Genomic DNA, 17,603 nt, shown 5'->3' with positions numbered 1-17,603 from the left:
TACTGGAATAGAAACCTGCCCTCCAGTGCTTATTAAGAGGAGGTGTTTGGGTCTCTGAAGTGATACTTTCCCAAAGAATTTCCAAGGATAGTGTTGACTATAGTCTATTTTTGCCTGACTTTGGAACTTTCTCTCTGAGTAAGCTGCAACCCACTTGTATCACTGAACATGAACCGGGTCAAAGGGAGTAGCTGGATTCCTATAACTGTAACGCAACTCTGCTGCATATATTCAACATTGCTCATGGAAAAGATTCAGCTACCAGATGTACATGAAGCTACCACATGTACGAACAGAAAAACAGGTCTCTCCTCCTGGCTCAGCCGCTAATGAGCTGCTCAGCTCAAGGGTGTCACATAATCTTTCAGAGACTCTGAACTAAGGGACTATACCAAAAGACAATCTCTAAGATCCTGCGAGCCCTCATATTATATGACTGACATTAAAAAAAAAAATTTAATGGTAACAAAACTTAGGAAGTCTTACTACCTCCTTGTGTGTCGTTCTGCAAACTGTATGTTCCTCTTGCAACAGATTCTCATTCCAAAACAGGTCATTTTTCACTCCAGCTGTCATTTGTAGGCAGTTTATAGGCAGCTCAAGGGCATCATTTAAAACATTGCACTAAAGAGGATATAGACTTTGCTGTCGATAAAGAATCATAGCCTTGAATCCCTGAATTTTATAGTTATGGTACTCATAAAAGTGTTTAATAACAAACTTGGCTCACTTGGAAATCACCAGTCTAAAGGACTTTGCCCCAATTTGACATGTGGATCATATTTGTTTTTAAGAAAATATTTAACGATTTATTAACAATTTCATATTTCTGCTTAAGATTTCTGCACAACCTCTTTCAATCACTCTAAATGTAGGCATAATGTGTTTTATGATTCTACAATGCTATTAAGCATCTGTTAAGCTATTAAGGCTTCTATCATTGATCCTTGTTTGTCATGATGAGTGGTCATCATGATTTTCTACCTATATTAGACCAATTAAAATGGGCCAATGCGAAAACTTAACAGCTGCATATGTATGGGCCCAAGAAAAACTTCCTGATTATGTTCCATTTGTCAAAGCCTAGAGTAAAAGCACCCATAAAACTAAACCATCCACAAATGGAATATCCACAATGGTTACTTCATCGCAAATTGAAAAATGACACACAACGCTCAGCAATTTATAAATCTGCAAGTTTATTATTTAAACTGACATGTCTCAAATACTTGTTTCAAAATTCTTTCACTTACATTGTATCTTTTGATCCTTAGGCTTAGGGAGCCTGAACTCTTAGTCTCTGGAATCAGACTACCTAGGTATATATCCAAGCTCTACCACTTTACTAGCTGTGTGGTGATAGGCAAGTTACCTAACCTCTCTGTTCCTGCATTCCCTCATCTATAAAATGAGGATAGAAATAGAATCTACCTCCTGACTTATGGTTACTATGAGGATTAAATGAGATGAGACATGTACACTGTAAGACTCACTAAGCACTCACTGAATTTTAGCTATTATAGCTACTATCCCACTTTTCAGAAGAGGAAACTGAGCCTCAGATTAAATGATTTTTTACACCTATAAACAGGAGTTGGGAATTAAAAACAATGTCTAATGAACTTCAAACCTTGGCCTCTTAACTCCACATTGCTTTTCTTATTTAACAGAAGAAACCAGGCTTTCTAACAGAGAGCTTTTAAGGAACATATTCTTTTCTTTTTTTAGTCCTAAAAAGAGAGGACAAGTTTTTCATCTACTTTCAGGGTGAGATGCATATTATCTTTTTTTAGTTTTTCATTTGCCCTGTGAATGTGTTCAGTTTTACTTTTTTTTTATTTTTTTAAAAATTTTATTTATTTATTTATTTATTTATTTATTTATTTATTTATTTATTTATTTATTTATTTATTTATTTATTTATTTATTTATTTATTTATTTATTTATTTATGGCTGTGTTGGGTCTTCGTTTCTGTGCGAGGGCTTTCTCTAGTTGTGGCAAGCGGGGGCCGCTCTTCATCGCGGTGCGCGGGCGTCTCACTATCGCGGCCTCTCTTGTTGCGGAGCACAGGCTCCAGACGCGCAGGCTCAGCAGTTGTGGCACACGGGCCCAGTCGCTCCGCGGCATGTGGGATCTTCCCAGACCAGTGCTCGAACCCGTGTCCCCTGCATTGGCAGGCAGATTCTCAACCACTACGCCACCAGGGAAGCCCCAGTTTTACTTTTATCTGGTGAATTATTCTTGGAACAAGGAAGAAAGAAAATTAAATGAAAGAAAAATAAAATGAGATGCACAAATGGGAATCTGATGAGAAAATATAAAGAATGTGCATTAGGAAAGGTGGATTTGAGTCACCACCTCCTTCGTGTTAACTTTATTTCTCAGATTTTTATACTTTGTCTCAAGAAGCACCTCTGAAAAGAGTACAAGAATGTCATAATTATTACACTTAAATATTTGCTTAAGATAGCAAAGAATGTAGTTCATGAACAAAAGAAGAAATAAAGAAAGCTCTGGTTTTGTTCATTGCACCATTAAGGAAAACCAGTCTAACAGCATTCCTAAAAGGAAACCGGGATCTATAGTCTCCACTGATGTTTATTATTTTCTCTCAAGTCCAATTTCTCCTTTTTCATCTCTATCATTTTCTCTTCCATGTGCCTTTCTTTTCCTTTCATACTCATCTCAATCTTTCTGTGATTCTACAATTTAGGTTTTGGTGATCACAGGTGATCATTTTCTAAAAATGATTAGTTCAAAGAGAAGCATTTTCAGAGTAGCCCAGCTAGGGCCTCCTTATGGCTAGATCTTCACAGTGTTATATCAGTTCCTTATTTTGTTGTTGTTCACAAGGATCTGGCAAAAGGAAAGAAAAACAGGGGCAATTTCCCTGCATCTTCCAGAATACGGTTTTAACCCCCAATGGGCACAATTGGCTCTCCGCGTTTGGCCCCTGCCTTCTCGCTCTTTAGTTCCAACTATGCTCAGTGTCTACAGTTTCCAGACAGAGACTTGCTGCCTTAAATTCTTCTTAAAAGCCATTACCTCCAAATAGAATGCCTTTCCTCAATCATTATCATTTAACAAACCCCTAATTGTTCCAAATTCAAATCATCTCTCCTCTCTTCCAAGGAGCTCTCCCTAAAGCTCCCGGTCTGACTTACATATTCTTCTTTCATGCTTCTTTCATGTACACCATGCAAACCTCTACCAGAGCATAATGGTTAGGGTTAGGATTGGGGTTAGGGTGATTCACCTCCAAAACATATCCCATTTTCATCCACTTCCTTTCATCTCCACTGCTGCCCTCTTGATCTCGGTCACCAGTCACCTTTTGCCTGGACAATTATAGTCTCCTAACAGGTCTCCAGCCTACATTCCCATCTCCCTTCAGTCTCTCATTTACACTGCAGCTAGAGTGACCTTTTTAAGAAGAAATATTTCATATATACAAAAATATAGATAACGTATGAAATCAGGTGTAACAAATAAGATGAAACCCATGTACCCACCACCAGTTTACGAAACACAATATTGCCAATGCCTTTGAAGCTGGCTGTGTCTCTTTCCCAAAGGCAAACACTACCTTAAATTTGATGTTTAATATTCCCTTGTTTTCTTTTTTTAACATCTTCATTGGATTATAATTGCTTTACATTGTTGTGTTAGTTGCTGCTGTATAACAAAGTGAATCAGCTATACATATACGTATATCCCCATATCTCCTCTCTCTTGCATCTCCCTCCCACCCTCCCTATCCCACCCCTCTAGGTGGTCACAAAGCTCCGAGCTGATCTCCCTGTGCTATGCAGCTGCTTCCTACTAGCTATCTATTTTACATTTGATAGTGTATATATGTCCATGCCACTCTCTCACTTCTTCCCAGCTTACCCTTCCCCCTCCTCGCGTCCTCAAGTCCATTCTCTACATCTGCATCTTTATTCCTGTCCTGCCCTTAGGTTCTTCAGAACTTTTTTTTTAGATTCCATACATCTGTGTTAGCATACGGTATTTGTTTTTCTCTTTTTGACTTACTTCACTCTGTATGACAGACTCTGGGTCCATCCACCTCACTACAAATAACTCAATTTTGTTTCTTTTTATGGCTGAGTAATATTCCATTGTATATATGTGCCACATCTTCTTTATCCATTCATCTGTCGATGGACACTTTAGGTTGCTTCCAGGTCCTGGCTATTGTAAATAGAGCTGCAATGAACATTGTGGTACATGACTCTTTTTGAATTATGGTTTTCTCAGGGTATATGCCCAGTAGTGGGATTGCTGAGTCATATGGTAGTTCTATTTTTAGTTTTTTTGTTTTTTTTTTTATTTTATTTATTTATTTATTTATTTATGGCTGTGTTGGGTCTTCGTTTCTCTGCAAGGGCTCTCTCTAGTTGCAGCAAGCTGGGGCCACTCTTCATCGCGGTGCGCGGGCCTCTCACTATCGCGGCCTCTCTTGTTGCGGAGCACATGCTCCAGACGCGCAGGCTCAGTAGTTGTGGCTCACGGGCCCAGTCGCTCCGCGGCATGTGGGATCCTCCCAGACCAGGGCTCGAACCCGTGTCCCCCGCATTGGCAGGCAGACTCCCAACCACTGCGCCACCAGGGAAGCCCTATTTTTAGTTTTTTAACCTCCATACTGTTCTCCATAGTGGCTGTATCAACTTACACTCCCACCAACAGTGCAAGAGGGTTCCCTTTTCTTCACACCCTCTCCATCATTTATTGTTTGTAGATTTTTTGATGATGGCCATTCTGACCGGTGTGAGGTGATACCTCATTGTAGGTTTTTTTTTTTTTTTTTTTTTTTTTTAATTTATTTATGGCTGTGTTGGGTCTTCGTTTCTGTGCGAGGGCTTTCTCTAGTTGTGGCAAGCGGGGGCCACTCTTCATCGCGGTGCGCGGGCCTCTCACCATCGCGGCCTCTCTTGTTGCGGAGCACAGGCTCCAGACGCGCAGGCTCAGCAATTGTGGCTCACGGGCCTAGTCGCTCCGCGGCATGTGGGATCTTCGCAGACCAGTGCTCGAACCCGTGTCCCCTGCATTGGCAGGCAGATTCTCAACCACTGCGCCACCAGGGAAGCCCTCATTGTAGTTTTGATGTGCATTTCTCTAATGATTAGTGATGTTGAGCCTCCTTTCATGTGTTTGTTGGCAGTCTGTATAGTTTCTTTAGAGAAATATCTATTTAGGTCATCTGCCCATTTTTGGATTGGGTTGTTTGTTTTTTTGATATTGAGCTGCATGAGCTGCTTGTATATTCCCTTGTTTTAAAAACAAATTCTTTTACCATGTATGTCTGTATGTCTAAACAATACATTATGTAATTTTGTTTCTTGTTGAACTTTTAAAAAGTGGTTGTGTCATTTGCTTTGCAATTTGCTCTGTGCACTCAACATTATGTTTCTGAAATTCACCCACGCTGATTTTCATCTTCTCTGTAATAGTCCAGTGTATGAATATGTCACAATTCACAATTCACACAGACTCCTGTTGATGAACTATTGGGTTTTTTCCAGGTTCTATGCAATCACCAGCAATGCTCACATAAACAGTCATGACTGTGACGCCTAGGGCACATATGCAAGAATTTCTCCAGGGCAGGGCTGTCCAATGGAACTTACTGTGATGATGAAAGAGTTCTGTATCTATGCTCTCCAATATAGTAGCCTGAGCACTTGGAATGTGACTACTACTATTGAGAAAGTAGATTTTTAACTTTAATCTTAATGAATAAATTTAAATAGCCACAAGTGGCTAGTGGCTACCATACTGGACAGTGTAGTTTTCGAATACAAACCCAGGAATAAAGTTTCTGGGCTATAGGGTACTTGCATCTTCAACTTTACAAATATTGACAAATGTTTTCCAACTTGGTAATATTATTTATATCTCCTCAAGCAGTATGTAAGAATTGCCAATATTACTTTTTAATACCTGCCTTTAAAATTTTTGCCTATCAAGGGATAACGTGGCATCTTATTAAAATTTTATTGTGCATTTCCAACATTACTGTTGCCATTCATTCTTCCTTTTGTGTGAAATGCCTGTTTAGGTCTTTTTTCCATTTTTTATTGGGTTTTTTGTCTTTTTCCTACTGATGCTTAGGAGTTCTCTACATATTTTTAGTATTATTTTTTAATTTGCCTTGACACTGGATCTGTTTATCTAGGGAAGCCCCATAGAAGCAATAGGCAGAAGGCATATCTGCAACGGCAGGTGATGCCACTCACTAAATTTATATGGATTTTCTTTTCTAAAATTGTGGATTCATGCTAGAATTCTGCTTCTTGTAGCTTTGTTCCATGAGATGTCACAGGGCTCAACAGTATCTTTTCTGGATGGAGTTAGAGGGTAGTTCTGAACAATCCTACTCTTAGGGAAACGTCTTCCTGGCTCGGTCATCTGGGGCAGACCCATTGGAAAACCAGCTTTCCTCTGCTCTTCGTCTCCGTGCCCAAACAGGGGCTGAGTGTATGGGTGTGAGTTGCTGGGTGGGAAACTGATACTAAGGGTGACACCCTAGCAATGAGGGCAGAGCAGGAGACCTGGCAAAGTGATGATGATAGGAATTTCTGGGCATGGGGTGGGGAAATGTAGTCATTGGCATGAAAAGGGTAGCAGTAGCTGTAAAACTGGCCCTTCCACCTTCTCCAGTGATTCCATCCCTCCTCTTTTCCAGTGCTTATATTCTAGTAATTGTACCTTCTCTGCCACATATTTAATCTCTCATCTGTACTGGTTCCTGCCTTTCACCCTCCAGGTAGACATCAGTTTTCCTTTTCTCCCAAAAGACTTTCCCTGGTATTTCCTTCCCTCTCAACTTACTGCAATGTGGTGGCTTCTGCCCACCCCAACATTCACTGAAGCTGTCCTCTCTAAGGTCGCCTCTGATGTAGTTACTAAACTTTTCTGGAGCTTTCAGGCCTATTCACCATCTTCTCCTTGCCTTCCTGGGATTCCAGGGCATAACTCTATGGGTCTTCTCCCTCTCTCACTGCTCTTTCTGTGATTCACTGCTGGCTTCTCTGTCTTTACCCATTCTTTAATGTCACTATTTCCAGAGTTAATGGTACCCACTTATGGCATCCTTGTAACAAGCATTAAAAGGTGTACCATAATCTGATTGGGCACAGCCCTGGGCCAGGGCGTGTGGCTTCAGGTCCCATTCACCCCACTCAGCCTGGTACCCTTGTGCCATTAACACCCTGCACAACAGCATGCAGCTGCCCAGGGTACAATTCTTGGTGCTCATCTTTTTTTGCTTTATTCTCTTTCCCTGTGCAACCTTGTTGACTTTCATGGTTTGAAGACCTATGTAATTCTAGACATCTTTTAATCATCCTCCTGGACTTCTTTTCCTGGGTGTCCTCTGGGCATCCCAAACTTGCCAAGGCCCAAACTAATTTCATTATCCACTCACTTGCATATTCCCAAACATATCCATTTTTCTGTATTCCTTCTCTAAGTTAATGACACCACCATGCATTCACTCATCAAGTGAAAACTTCCAGATTATCTGTGCTTCCTCCTTTTCCACAGTTTAAAGCTTCTGTCATCCCCCAAGTGCACTGCTGGATTAGCCTTCTAACTAGTTTCCCTAGGTCCAGAATCTCTCCCCTCCAAATCACTCTCCCCACTGCTCTTACATTTCTTTCTTTACATAGAAATGAGCATATTGTTCCTTTGTTCAAAAACCTACATTGGCTTCTAGTTAACCATAAAATAAAGTCCAGATACTCAGGCATGGCATACAAAAGCCTTCATATTCTGGCCCAAATCTACCTTTCCAGTCCTACACTTTGACCCTGATCTTAACACCTTCCCTGATCTTAACCACATCAGACTATGATGCACAGTTTCTTGAACATAATTTTGCCACATGCTTTAATGCCCCAGTGCCTTTGCTGGTGCCTTGCATGCCCTTCCTCTGTGTTTTGCCTTGTGAAACCCCATCATCCACTCTTTAAGACTATGCTCACTGTGACCCCTTTTTTCAGGCACCACTGGTCCAATTAACAGCTCCTTCCTCACTGCTTTTACATCTCTATTGTTATGCTAATACAGATTCTCCAAAAGTTATTTTGCATCTTTTTCACTACATTGTGTGTTTCTTAAGGGCAAGTTTAAGCTTGTTGGTCTCCATATCATCAGCAGTTTGTCCAGTGACTGTACATGGTAGATATTGAATAAAATTTTTTGAGTTGAATTGGGCAGGATGCTTGAACATCATTTTGTGAAAGGACCAATGATTTCTTTCAGCATAATTTTCAACCTGTTCCTTTTCTTCAGACATCAGAAGAATCTCAGAATGGGACAGCTGATGGGCCCTGTTGGAGACAGTTGCTATGTCATATCCCCAAACTTTGGCTAGGTCTCTCTAAGGACACAGAGACTGTGATTTCTCAAATGACTGATCGGTGTCTGAGTATGGTTTTTCCCCAGATATTAGAGTTCCTTAGAATCAGAGATTATTTTCAATCTAGGACCTAGATGCTAGGTTCCACAGAAGACTCTCACTGCTCTGAGTAGCAGAGTCAGGCTTTTCAGTGGTAGACAGATCTATCTGGATTTGTTTCATCACCTTTGGGTCCCATCCCAACATCTCACTAAGGTTTGAGATTTTAGAGCACGAAAAACAACATAAAAAGGCTTCACTATCTCAAAACCTTGTTAAACCTCTCAGTTATCCTGAAAGCCTGGGGAGGAGGGCCCGCTCATTTGAAGGTTTTGTAGAGGGCTGGACAAGCAGTATCGATGCATCAGACTGACTTCTGTCACTTTCCTTAGCTAGGTAGGAGATACTCACTGACTCCATGAAGCCCAGAATTCCTCGAAATGAGCAATTGTATGTTTTTTATGTTGTTGGTTTTTTTTGGCTGCTTTGGGTTTTTTGGCTGTGCGCAGGCTTTCCCTAGTTGTCGCGAGTGGGGGGGGCTACTCTTCCACGCAGTGCGTGGGCTTCTCATTGTGGTGGCTTCTCTTGTTGTGGACCACGGGCTCTAGGCACGCAGGCTTCAGTAGTTGCAGCATGCGGGCTCAGTACTTGCGGTTCGCATGGGCTTAGTTGCTCCGCGTCATGTGGGATCTTCCCGGACCAGGGATCGAACCTATGTCTCCTGCATGGGCAGGCAGATTCTTAACCACAGCGCCACCAGGGAAGTCCCAGCAATTGTATGTTTGTAGAACCCTGGTAGCAACTGAGTGGGTAGGAAAGAGCTTGATTCCAATTTCCCCTCAACACAAAAACACTACCATTGAAAGTGCAGTGACTGGTCAGCGAAGGATGCCTATTGGAAGAGCCTCTGGGTTCATTTATGAAACGAGGCAACCCATCCTAAGCCCAGTGCTTAATTATGCGGTCCCTGAGCCCGTCCTACCGCCTTGGAGCCCCCTTTTGGCCTCTGAAAAGGCTTCATGGGGCCAATTTCACAATGCTAGGGTATTCGGTCTCCAGGCCCAGCATGGAACCCCTCGAGTTCCACGCTCTGGGCTGACCTTATCCCAGGAGGGCGCCCCGGTGGTCAGGAAGCGTAATCACGGCTGCCTGTAGACTCCGGCGCCGCGTGGGCGGACGCCAGGCAGCGCGGATGGAGAGCGTGGGCCTGAGCCGAGGGGGACCCGCCCAGGGCGGGGGCGCGGGCGGCTGCAGCGCGTCAGCGACCCGCCCCCTCGGCCCTCCCACGGGCGGGGCCAGCCCCGATGGCGCTGACTCAGCAACGCGTGTGGGGAGTTTTGTCCCTCCGCGGACCCCGTTTCTCTCAGTCCTCCGCCCCCGCTGAGCCGGCTTCCTTTTTCCGGCGGTCGGGGTGCGAGAGACAGGTCGGGCAGCTTAGGCAGCGAACGGCTGTGCAGCCCCGGGTCTTGCCTGAGGACCCCGAAACTACCGTTCCCCCGCCGGGCAGCGTGGGCGCCATGAACGACGCGGGTGAGGCGCCGCTCTTCCCCGCCAAGGGTAAGCCGGGGGGGCGCGGGTGGCCTCTGGGGACTCAGCTGCGCCCCGGAGGCCCGGCGGCGGGGAAGGGCCGGGGCCGGGACCCGGGGCGATGGTGAGGGTGGAGCTTTCTGGGTGGGCTGGAGCGGCCCGGAGGGAGGCAGCATCGTGGGCGAGGACGCCGGTGAAGGGCTTCTCCGCTGCTATGGTCACCTCGGGATGCTCTTACCAAGTTAGAGCCCGAGTGTGGGAGTCCCGGATCAGCCCTTCTCAGCCTCTTTTTGATGTTATAATCAATCCTGTTTGGTCTTTTAGCAGGACTGAATTCGGAGAAGGTAGCTGCTCTGCTTCAGAAACTGAATTCCGATCCTCAGTTCGTACTGGCCCAGAATGTCGGCACCACCCACGACCTCCTGGACATCTGTCTGAAGAGGGCCACGGTCCAGGGTGTTCAGCATGTGTTTCAGCACGCCGTGCATCCTGAAGGCAAGCCCGTCACCAGCCAGAAGAGCTCAGGTGAGGTCTTCAAACTTCTTGCGCACTTTCCTTGACTTTCTTGACAGCGTCCCATTGTGGTGTCTTACCTAAGAATGGCCTTAGGGGAGAAGACGTTTGGATAGAAAGAAGTTGTAGTAAATTTTTAGAGAACAGGCGCCAAGTACAGGCAGGTCCAAGAAGGTTACTTTGTGACTTGTTTTGGTGCTCTGTGGTTCGTTAGTATATTTGATTTGAGCACTAAAATGACTGACTAACCCATGGTCATCTGTTTGAATGTAATTCACGATATTCTGTCCTGAAGTTATGTGACTGCAGCCCCATGTCTTGGAGATATATATTCTTGGTACGAAACAGATCATGTAAAAAGGTTCATGCCCTAGAGGACACCTCCACGTTGCCCTGAAGGCCATGTACAAATGTATGGGATGGAAAAGACACAATGTAATTGCATCAAAATGTCATCAAATGTTATTTTTAAGTGTACCTTTTGGTTGCAATTTGAACACATGTGCTAATGGGCTAAGTTACCACCAGTAGACTAGTTTGTAATACAGAAAAATACTCATTTCTCATGCCTTGCTGGTCAAGAGCTCTTGTTTTGCTATCTGCTATCGAGCACCACTAGAAAACAGAAAAACAGCTACAGTGAAAGATGGGTTATCCAGGAATCTAAATAAGGACATTCTCGTGGCAGAATTGTACTAAAAGGACTTTTTAAAGTCTATCCATTTTAAAACTACTCCCAGTCTATTTATTTTGGCAGAAAGCAGATCAGTGCTTGCTTAAAGCCAGTCAGAACTCAAAGTGTACATTTATAACATGGATGTATTTTATTGTATGTAAATTATACCTCAGTAAAGTTCATTTGTAAATTTTAAGAAAAAATTACGATCTTGCAATAATTAATGTTTTGCCACAGTAGCAAGTGCTTGGGGTGGTGTGGCCTGTCACGCTACAAATTATCCAGTTAGATCCAGTTAGTAATGTTATTAGTGGTCCTACATGGTTTAGATTGCAGTGCCCTTTTAGGGAAAAGCCTGGAAATGTTCATCTGGAACAGGTCATGTCTTATATATCCTGTAGTGTCACTTTTATTTGCAAAAGGTACAAATAGCACATGAGCTATGTAGGTTATTTTCCTGCAGTTTTCACATTAACAGTTCATCCAGATTTCCTCACTAGAAAATAATAGTGTGCATATGAGAGAGGTGGCATACAGATAAAACCAAGGTAAAGATGAGCTATACTAAGTCATTAGTGACTTTTTTTAAAATTTTTATTTATTTTATTTATTTTTGGCTGCGTTGGGTCTTCATTGCTGTGCGCGGGCTGTTCTCTAGTTGAGGTGAATGGGGGCTACTCTCCATTGCGGTGCGCAGGCTTCTCATTGCGGTGGCTTCTCTTGTTGCGGAGCACGGACTCTATGCGTGCGGGCTTCAGTAGTTGTGGTACTCGGGCTGAGTAGTTGTGACTCGCAGGCTGTAGAGCGCAGGCTCAGTAGTTGTGGTGCACGGGCTTAGTTGCCCCGAGGCATTTGGGATCTTCCTGGACCAGGGCTCGAACTCGTGTCCCCTTGCATTGGCAGGTGGATTCTTAACCACTGTGCCACCAGGGAAGCCCCATTAGTGACTTTTGAAAAACACTGTGTGTAGTTACTTATTTTTAATTATTTTTTCTTCTTGTAAGATTACTGTTGTTCAATGTAGAATATTTGCAAAATACCGATGAGTAAGTATTCTGTCAGGTCTTTATCCTGTGTGTGTGTGTTTAATATGGGTGATACCTTACATATTGTTAGGTAACCTACCTACCTTTTTCACTTACCAATATATTGTGAACGTATTTTCATATTAGTAAAAAAGTTATGCCCAGATAAAAGTCAAGGTTTTTCCCCTCTGAATCTTCCTTAGAAAAGAGTTACCCTATGTGTGAGGCTTTACAAAGACTTTGATAATGAGCATTCTCAGTTAATTTAATTTGAAGTAAAGTACATTTTGGCAAAGACATTAATTACTCTGAAATGACCTTGATCCATGCTAGTTTGGGATGCTTATGGAGATCATTTGATTGAATCAGTTTTTTTAAAAAGCAGAAAATTTGAATGCAGTATTTTTCTAGGACATGACCTCACGTGGAAATGTTGGATATCCTTGTAAATAGACCTCTAAAGATCACTTAAGATGAAGTACAGAAGTACAGAAGATGGTGACATTGTGGAGTTTGTGATTATCCACTTACAGGACAAATGACAAATATGATTATATGGTTGAGTGGTGGCATAACATTTTTTAGGGACAGCATTATGCATGGATTCAAAGCATTGCTGTGACTCAAACACAGTAGATGGAAGAAAGATGATGTGTTCTGTTTGAAAGAGTGGATCTAATAATGGTAAAGGCACTGATGCCAAGATGCACGTGAAAAGTGTGGATCAGTGTGAAAATGACGTGTGAAAGTGGAAAAAACAATGCTTCTACATCAATTTGTTATATTAATATGATTTTAAATATCTAAATATTAAAGCTACTAAATTAAATATTATAGGCAGACAGTTACTATTTCATCTATTTTTTAAGTGTTTATATAATCCAGTTAACTAAATAACTTAAAAAAAAATTCTCATTGGGGGCATGGGGATTGACTTATGTTAGAGTCATCTTATATTGAAGCATATACTATATATTCCACATTAAAGGGTAGAGAATTTTTAAAGGTTTTGCCATATATTGCCAGATTGCCTTCAGATATTTTTTTACCCGTTTAGATTCCTATCCAGGGTGTATAATAATGCTGTTTCCCCACTTCCTTGCCAATATTGGGCATTATTAATTGAAAAATAATGTTTCTCCATTTAACAGGTGTCTTATGATGAACTTTAAAAAAATGTTTCTTGCTATTTGTATCTTTTTTGACTATTAAATTAGCTGTTCATGATCTTTGCTCATGTTTCTCTACCAGTATTTCTTTTTCTAATGTAATTTTCTTAGGTGATTTATAATTGATTCTTTATGTGATACGTAAAGAGATTTTTTTTATATGTTAAGGATATAAACCTTTGCATATATATTGCAGATAGTAAGTACTACCTTTCTTGTTTTTGTTTTTGTATCTTTCTGCTCTTTCTGATTTGGTCTTAAATTGTCCAAGATCTTGTCATGGACTCACTGTTGGGAAATACAGTTGGAACAATGTAAGCTATGTAAACATTCATCATAATTTCTTGATTTGCTTTCTTTTTTCAGGGCGATGCTGGATCTTTTCTTGTCTGAATGTTATGAGACTTCCATTCATGAGAAAATTAAATATTGAAGAATTTGAATTTAGTCAATCTTACCTCTTTTTCTGGGACAAGGTATGGGACTGATCTTGAAATACTCTTTTTGTTTCAATATCAGCCTTGGTAGGGACTATCTCTTCGTTTCTTGCTTTTCTAGTTATAGTCTGCCTTCCATTATAGATGGGACAGCATTTATTCTGATTTCCAAAGAATCAAAAGTTGACTCTTTTCAAAGGCAGAACTACTTTTGGTTGGTAGGTGGCTACTTTTTGCAATGAAATAATAAGTCTGATGACTCACCTTACTACTTCCTTGTTTCTTTCTTATTTAAAATTTTTTATTTCGTTTTCAGTGATTTCCCCTTTTAGCATCTTTATGTAGATTATTTGTATTTCTAGGACCTAATTCCCTTTCTCCAGGTAATACTTGTCTGAAAAAGAGTAAATAATTTTATTCCAGTTTTTTATCTTTAAAGTGTATGTTATATGTGTCCGTTAGATCTTTATTGATTGAAGGCTCTAAATATCAGATTTTTCTGTTTCAGAATAAAGCAGTGCCTTGTTTTGGATAAACTATTACAATGTGTACACACAGATAAAGGAAAACACTTCAGACATTCTCATGAAGCCAGATACTGCTTTTTTTTTTTTTTTTTTTTTTTCCCACACCACGTGACATGTGGGATCTTAGTTCCCCGACCAGGGATCGAACCCGTGCTCCCTGCAGTGGAAGCGCGGAGTCTTAACCACTGGACCCCCAGGGAAGCCCCAGAGATACTGCTATGTAATTACCAACTTTAGTTTAAAAATACCTACTCTGTTGGGTCTGCAGTAGTTCCGGGACTCGTATTCTGTTGATAATGCCAATAAAGATATTAGCTCTCTTCTCCTTTAATTTTATTTAATTTCTCTTACTCTAGGTCGAACGCTGTTATTTCTTCTTAAATGCTTTTGTGGACACAGCCCAGAAAAAGGAGCCTGAGGATGGTAGGCTGGTGCAGTATTTGCTTACAAATCCTGCAAATGATGGAGGACAATGGGATATGCTTGTCAATATTGTTGGTAAGAGCCTTCCTCTACTGAAACTGAAACCCAGCATGATCAAGCAAGGCTCTGTAGTTAGGCATAGGCCATTTCTTTGGTGGTTAAGTACAGAGTAGAATTGGTCCCCAGAGGGGTATACAGTTAGCTCCAGGAACCTTTATCTCACACTCTTACCTATTAAGTACCTTTCTTAAATTAGAGGTAAGGAGATAGGTACTGTGAAGATTGAGTTAGAGGAGAAAAGGTTGTATTAAGTAGAACTAACTTTCTATGAAAAAGTTTATCTCTTATCCATTGATGTAATCAAGAAACGCATTGAAACTGCACCTGTTTGAAAATGTCCTCATTCAAAAAATTGTCTTTTGGAGAAACTTCATCATGCTGAATACCTTACAAAGTGTGTTAGATTAAAAAGAACAGAATTAATTCAAGATAGATGGATAAATAGGCAGATTAAATGACCTGTTTAATAATATTGTAAGGTCATTAAGTTTTCTGAGTTAGACTAGGAAAATATGGCCTATTTTTAAAAGCAATAGCTATTTTTGCCAGGGTTCCTGACACTGGAGTATACGTTTACTTTATTGAACATTAAAATTTGTTTTCTTTTAGAAAAATATGGTGTTATCCCTAAGAAGTGCTTCCCTGAATCTTATACAACAGAGGCAACCAAAAGGATGAATGATATTCTGAATCACAAGGTACAGCATATGGAGCAGGGTGGGATTGCATATCGTATACTTACCTTAAAACTCCTAACTGATTTTCCAGGGACATTCCTGGGCATTTCAGTATACACAGTCTGTGTACAAGATAGCTACTCAGTGTCTATCCAAGGCAATGTAGCCTCATATTAACTTTAAAAATAATTGAGATTAGGGTGTTTTTTTTCCTTCTCTTTAAAAATCTCCCACTTTTATTTCCGTTGATTTTAATATTTTCTTATGGGTACTGAGGAAAGAAAGTCCCATTCTCAGCCACCAGCATGCTAACTTGGTTCTCGTGGAGGTGGACTGGGGCAGCATTATGTTTTAGTAAAACCAAAAAGAACTCTTCGGAAGACTTCCTCAAAGAGTATGCAGAGCTCTGCGGCTTCTCCAAACTATATCAGTGTAGTTTATCCATTCACTTAACATTTGATGTAGTCACTGAACTGCTTTTTATTGCCTCAGTTGTCTTAATGAATCATCCTCTCTTCTCTGCATAACCCATTTTCCCAAGGAGGATTGTGAATCCTACAGGGATGCTGCTCTGCCAGCCAGACATCTTTTTTAAGAACTGGGAGTTGCCAGAATCTGCTGTCTTGATCTATGAGGCTAAAATTGGATTTGTCATCCCTGGGAGAAAGACTACATTTTAAAATAAACTGTAAATGTGTTTCCTCAATATTAGAAGTAGGTTATTTTCCACCCAGGAAACTGGGGAATATTATCCACAGGCTAAAAGGTCATTAATAGTATAGCACTGGATTCCATTTCAGGTGGGAGCAAGATTCTCTTTAGCACAGTGGTTAGGTTTATGACTCATCTTTATCTTTGGCATCTCTCAAAATTGAAAACAAAAATGAAAAGTATATTGGGGGTTGGCATAGCCATGTTCATAATGATTTTACAGAGAAGAAATGGACAACCAGTAAAATTGTAAATTAAAATCTATTAGAGTGACTTAGTGGCATAATCAGCTTGTCTCTTGCTTTTTCCGAGGGTGATGGCATTATGGAATTACATGTTTTCCCCATCCCCAGACATGTATCACAGAGGGTCCCATCAGTTGCAGAGCAGGAGCAGTTCCATCTAGTATTTTTGGGGAATGATCCATGTCTTTTCTCCTTATGGAGAGCGTTTTTAGCTCTGTGCTTAAGTGGACTGGTTGGGGAAAAATGCATTTGCTTTTATGAACTTTGCCCGGGGTCTTGGCTGAGTTATACTTCAAATCAGAGCTAGCACTGGTCTGTTAGGCTCATTTATAGTTGAATTTGGGTAACTGAATAAGTTTCTGTCATAGATGAGAGAATTCTGTCTACGACTAAGGAACCTGGTACACAGCGGCGCAACCAAAGGAGAAATCTCAGCCACACAGGATGCCATGATGGAGGAGGTAATAACAATTATTTGGAATTTTTGTGACCCTTCTAAAGAACTCTCAGAATATTCCTATCTGTTACATTGACTGGGAAACGTGGTCATTGTAGTTAATGTTGAATTGAATTGAAAATTACTTATTTTAGGGACTTGCCCTGGTGGTCCAGTGGGTAAGACCCTGAGCTCCCAATGTAGGGGACCTGGGTTCAAGCCCTGGTCAGGGAACTAGATCCCAGATGCATGCCGCAACTAAGTAGTCTGCGTGCCGCAACTAGGTATCCTGTATGCCACAACTAAGACCTGGTGCAGCCAAAATAAATAAATAAATAAATATTTTTTTTAAAAAAAGGGCTTCCCTGGTGGCGCAGTGGTTAAGAATCTGCCTGCCAATGCAGGGGACACGGGTTTGAGCCCTAGTCTGGGAAGATCCCACATGCCGCGGAGCAGCTAAGCCCGTGTGCCACAACTACTGAACCTATGCTCTAGAGCCTGCGAGCCACAACTACTGAGCCCGCATGCCACAACTACTGAAGCCCGCGTGCCTAGAGCCCGTGCTCCGCAACAAGAGAAGCCACCGCAATGAGAAGCCCATGCACTGCAACAGAGAGTAGCCCCCGCTTGCCCCAACTAGAGAAAGCTCGCGTGCAGCAACGAAGACCCAATGCAGCCAAAAATAAATAAATAAAAAATAAATTAAAGTATAGAATCTTTAAAAAATAAAAGAAAGAAAATTACTTATTTTACAGCTGAAAAGGCTGAGGT

The 17,603-nt window shown here is 41.4% G+C and overlaps 1 protein-coding gene across 2 annotated transcripts in view; it reads left to right on the top strand.

The window, feature by feature from the left end:
* The first annotated feature begins 9,743 nt into the window (after positions 1-9,743).
* BLMH (bleomycin hydrolase) overlaps positions 9,744-17,603 on the top strand; it is a 42,469-nt gene continuing 34,609 nt past the window's right edge. Inside the window, exons 1-6 of one of the 2 annotated variants that reach the window (XM_059906680.1) lie at positions 9,744-9,963; positions 10,261-10,458; positions 13,683-13,792; positions 14,637-14,778; positions 15,373-15,461; positions 16,765-16,857. In XM_059906680.1, the coding sequence (XP_059762663.1) occupies positions 9,924-9,963; positions 10,261-10,458; positions 13,683-13,792; positions 14,637-14,778; positions 15,373-15,461; positions 16,765-16,857 (672 nt within the window). In that variant the 5' untranslated portion in view covers positions 9,744-9,923. Of the gene's footprint in view, positions 9,964-10,257; positions 10,459-13,682; positions 13,793-14,636; positions 14,779-15,372; positions 15,462-16,764; positions 16,858-17,603 lie in introns of both variants that reach the window. The other variant, XM_059906679.1, reaches the window with a different exon arrangement.

The sequence above is a fragment of the Balaenoptera ricei genome, chromosome 20 (genome assembly GCF_028023285.1).
Source record: "Balaenoptera ricei isolate mBalRic1 chromosome 20, mBalRic1.hap2, whole genome shotgun sequence".
Classification (NCBI taxonomy): Eukaryota; Metazoa; Chordata; class Mammalia; order Artiodactyla; family Balaenopteridae; genus Balaenoptera; species Balaenoptera ricei.
Note: the sequence above shows the minus strand (reverse complement) of the source record. Positions and strands in the feature narration are given on the sequence as shown.